We start from the raw sequence: 4,373 nt of genomic DNA, 5'->3' as shown, positions 1-4,373 counted from the left end.
TACAATCCCAAGTAAAGGAATCTGTAATTATCCAATAATATACAACCAAATCGAATAGCTGTATAAACTCAAAACAACAGTAATAAAACCTAAGCGAAGCTCCAGCTGGCCAACCACTGACTAGCCCCTCCTGGATCCACCCTCCTCGTCCAATCGCAAACCTGCCCCATGGAATAGGGTGTCCAGAAAATACAGAGTACGAGACGTGAGCATAAAACGCTCAGTGCGAGAGTATGAGTATACATGCATGCAAAGTGAACTCCTTATAGACTCGAGGTCAAGGATCAGATAACAGAGACAGATCGGGCCCTGGTATGTAGCACGCTGTGCCGTCGCTTCAGGAGGTGGCTCCCATACCGAGATAACTGTGGATACGCCGGACCCAAATCGATGGAAGTCCATCCACTAACAGGATAGGGTACAACCCTACTACAGACATCTCGAAGGAGATACAGCAAGATGCAAATGAATGCAGCATAATATCATGGCATATAAATCATGCAGTCATATAATACATGCATACTCAGTCAGGATATCTCGAACAGTACTTTCGTACCTCAATACAGTGCAAGCTCTACCAACTCTAGGTCCATGCCTATAGTCTGCTCTACACTGCCAAATGATACTACTATCATTAAAGTGCTCTAAAAGCCTTAACTAAGCTATTGCATACTCCTAAATATTTATAGGAAGCAAAAGCTATACCTTCGTCCGTCGTTAGCCCTTTGATGTCGATGCCTCCAGAACTTGGGCACAACTCCGCTACGACTACCGAACGCCTCTCCGACCTCCGGACCAAGCCTAAGAAGACTAGAACAGCTCCAAAAGGACTAGAAAGGAAAGGAGAACTCGGAATTGGCAAATGAAAGTGAAGTCTCGGCCTTCTATTTATAGACAACGATCGGAACTTCCGATCCTTGATCGGAACTTCCGATCCTTGATCGGAACGTCCGAACCTCGATCGGAACGTCCGATCCTGCCATCGGAGCTTCCGAAGATCCTGATCTGCCACGTGTCAAAATATCACTTGATGACTCCGGATAGGGGTGATCGGAGCTTCCGGTCCTGATCGGAGCTTCCGATCCAACCACACGTCATGCCTGACGTAATAACACCGGTGCCTCCGATCGCTCATCGGAGCTTCCGATCCTGTTCGGAGCTTCCGATCGTGCCTTCGGAGCTTCCGATCCGTCCGATGCCTAATTCAATTAATTAGCATTAATCCTTTAATTACTCAATTAGGGCACGGGCTACTACAGGCGTTGTCTCATATTCAACTCCTTCTGGGTGAAGAAGTACTTGAGACTCTTGTTGTCAGTGAAAATCTGGCACTTCTCATCGTACAAGTAATGTCTCCATATCCTGAGCGCAAACACAATAGCTGCAAGCTCTAAGTCATGCGTCGGATAGTTCTGCTCATGAGTGTTCAACTGTCTCGACGCATAAGCAATCACCTTACCATTTTGCATAATAACAGCGCCTAAGACCATCTTAGACGCATCTGCATACACCATGCAAACTCTTCATGATACACTGGCATTGCCAATATTGGTGGAGAAGTAAGTGCCTCCTTAAGCTGATCAAAGCTCCTCTGACACTCTTGGCTCCAAACATACTTGGCATTCTTCTTGGTCAGTGATGTCAAGGGTACTACTATACAAGAGAAACCCTTGATGAATTTCCGATAATAACCGGCTAAACCCAAGAAGCTGCGTATCTCAGAAGCACTCTTCGGAATTCCCTAATTCTGAACAGCCTCGACTTTTGATGGATCCACTGCTATGCACTTCTTTGAAACAATGTGGCCAAAGAATGCCACCTGCTCGAGCCAAAACTCGCACTTACTGAATTTTGCAAACAACTTCTGCTCTCTCAAAGTCTGCAAAGCTATCTGCAAATGTTGTCTATGCTCCTCCAAGCTCCTTAAATATATCAAAATATCGTCGATGAAGACAATGACGAACTGATCAAGATATGGCCTAAAGACACGGTTCATGAGATCCATGAAAACCGTTGGAGCATTAGTCAGGCCAAATGGCATCACCGTAAACTTATAATGCCCATAACGTGTCCAAAAAGCAGTCTTGGACACATCCTCCTCTCTGACTCAAAGCTGATAATAACCCGATCGCAGATAGATCTTAGAAAACACTGAAGCTACCTGAAACTGATCGAATAAATCCTCTATCCTCGGCAGTGGATAATTATTCTTCACAGTGACTCTGTTCAGCTTTCGATAGTCAATACATAGCCTCATACTATCGTCTTTCTTCTTCACAAATAATACCGGCGCACCCCAAGGTGACACACTAGGGTGAATAAAGCCCTTCTCTAGCAACTCCTAAATCTGATCCCTCAACTCTTTTATCTCAGTGGAAGCAAGATGATACGGCGCCTTAGAGATAGGCACAGTACCCGACATCAACTCAATGCTGAACTCCACCTCTCTAACTGGTGGAACTCCTACTACATCATCCGGAAATACATCCGGAAACTCACGAACGATCTCAACATCTGCAATAGATTTAGAAGACGGCTCATCCGCTGCAACTACTAAACTTGCAAGGAAGCCCTGGAAACCCTTGCGCAATAACTTCTTTGCGCACACATAAGATATGACATGCGAAGCACCACTGCTCTGAGCTGCAAAGAATATGAAAGAATCTCCGCCTGACGGATTCACTGAAACTGATCGCCTACAAAAATCTATCGAAGCTCCATTAACTGATAACCAATCCATGCTAAGAATGAGATCAAATCCTGACATCGGTAGGACCACTAGATCGGCTCTAATCAGATTCCCCTGAAGCTCCAACTCAACACCATTAAGTACACTAGAGGTAGTAAGAATTTTGCCAGATGGCAATGTAACATCATAGCCCGTAACAGCATCCTTAGGTATGATGCCTACCCTTCTAACAAATTCTTGAGAGATAAATGAATGCGTAGCTCCTGAGTCTAGCAACACATACGTAGCATTACCTCTAATGAAGATCTTCCCTACACTCAGAAAATGTCCCAACGCTCATACAACTTAAGAATAATTAATTAAACCCATAATTCTTAACAATTCCCTTAATCACTCTATTACCCAAATTACTAGACATTTCCCTTATACTACACATGCAAGAGCAATTCACTCAAAATATCACATAAATACGAAATTTCCACGCCATCCAAATAATCATGCAAACTATAGAATCTCAAATACAAAAGTTAGGATTACCCGTGATCAAAGATGTGTCTGGGTCAGCCTCCTCTACCTACATGACATATACACGCCCCGAGATGTTTCTTGCATTAGGGCAGTTCATCGCAACGTGCCTCGGTAGCTTACACTTGTAGCAGACTCCCATACCATACATGCACTACCCCGAATGAGGCTTCTGGCAAGTCTTGCATAAGGGAATACCTCCAGGATTTGGGGCGGCTGCCCCTTTCTCCTGTGGCCTCTGTTGCCCCTGCTGCCTTTGCTGTGTTCTGGGAGGATTCGGGCACTTAGCTGGCCCAGTAAATTGCTTCTTCGCCGACTGTGAAGACTGACCACGGAAAGGCTGCTGAAACTGCCTCTTCTGCTGGTAAGCTTCTTGCATCTCCTTCCTCCTTTGCTCGGACCTCAAAGATCTCTTCACTGCTGCACTATAATTCGCCACATCTTCCATGAAAACATCGTGCTTGATATCCGGTCTAAGCCCATCAGTAAAGTGCCTCAGCCTCTCCTGCTCGTCATTCACAATCAGGGGCGCGAAATGACATCCTCTCTCGAACTTCTTCACATATTCAGCCACAGACTTGTCTCCCTGACGGAGACTCATAAATTCCCGGATCAATCTACCACGAGCCTCTGCAGTGAAGTACTTCTAAAAGAACATCGTCCTGAAATTCGCCCAAGTCAGGGTCGCCAAGTTCACCCCTATCACTGCTCTTTCCCACCAAAGTGATGCATCCTCCTTCAACATGAAGATAGTACATCGAACCCTATCAGCATCTGTGACTCCCATATGGCAAAGATGCTCTCCAAAGACTGGACCCACTCCTCAGCAACAAGTGGATCGGTAGTGCCACTGAACTCTTTAGGCCCCTCTTCTTGAATCTCTCTGCTACATCCTCCTCATGAGACTTCCTTGGCTGAGCAGCCTGGTTCTCGAGTAGTCTCATAATCCTGGCCTACATGTTCACATTGCCCTGCTCGAACGGAGTAAGTGGAGGTGGCGGAGGTGGAGGTGAATTCTGGTTTGTGTCATCGCCATTATTGGGGTTGGTTTCCTGAGGATTCCTTCGGGGACCCATACTGCAATTTCCATAAATCTATCATGTGATCGCAATGCATAACTAAGTATACTTAAAAATTTTCATACTTTAAACTAGAGCGG

The 4,373-nt window shown here is 45.4% G+C and overlaps 1 protein-coding gene across 1 annotated transcript; it reads right to left on the bottom strand.

Annotated features, from left to right (window-relative positions):
* Positions 1-1,741: 1,741 nt before the first annotated feature.
* On the bottom strand, positions 1,742-3,815 carry LOC140874536 (uncharacterized). The gene is made up of 3 exons (XM_073277834.1): positions 3,413-3,815; positions 2,444-3,000; positions 1,742-2,050 (listed from the first exon to the last, which is right to left on the bottom strand). The coding sequence occupies exons 1-3, from the start codon at positions 3,813-3,815 to the stop codon at positions 1,742-1,744; spliced, it is 1,269 nt and encodes a 422-aa protein (XP_073133935.1).
* Positions 3,816-4,373: the final 558 nt, after the last annotated feature.

The sequence above is a fragment of the Henckelia pumila genome, chromosome 1 (assembly GCF_033568475.1).
Source record: "Henckelia pumila isolate YLH828 chromosome 1, ASM3356847v2, whole genome shotgun sequence".
NCBI lineage: Eukaryota > Viridiplantae > Streptophyta > Magnoliopsida > Lamiales > Gesneriaceae > Henckelia > Henckelia pumila.
Note: the sequence above shows the minus strand (reverse complement) of the source record. Positions and strands in the feature narration are given on the sequence as shown.

Bases quoted from the DNA above. Each gene is read 5' to 3' on its own strand.
- LOC140874536 (XM_073277834.1), bottom strand. From the start codon at position 3,815: ATGAGTCTCCGTCAGGGAGACAAGTCTGTGGCTGAATATGTGAAGAAG. The intron at 3,001-3,412 runs GTATTCCCTTAT...TTCTGAGTGTAG, and splicing joins AGCCGCCCCAAATCCTGGAG to GGAAGATCTTCATTAGAGGT. The intron at 2,051-2,443 runs GTGGAGTTCAGC...GGGCATTATAAG, and splicing joins GAGTTCCACCAGTTAGAGAG to TTTACGGTGATGCCATTTGG.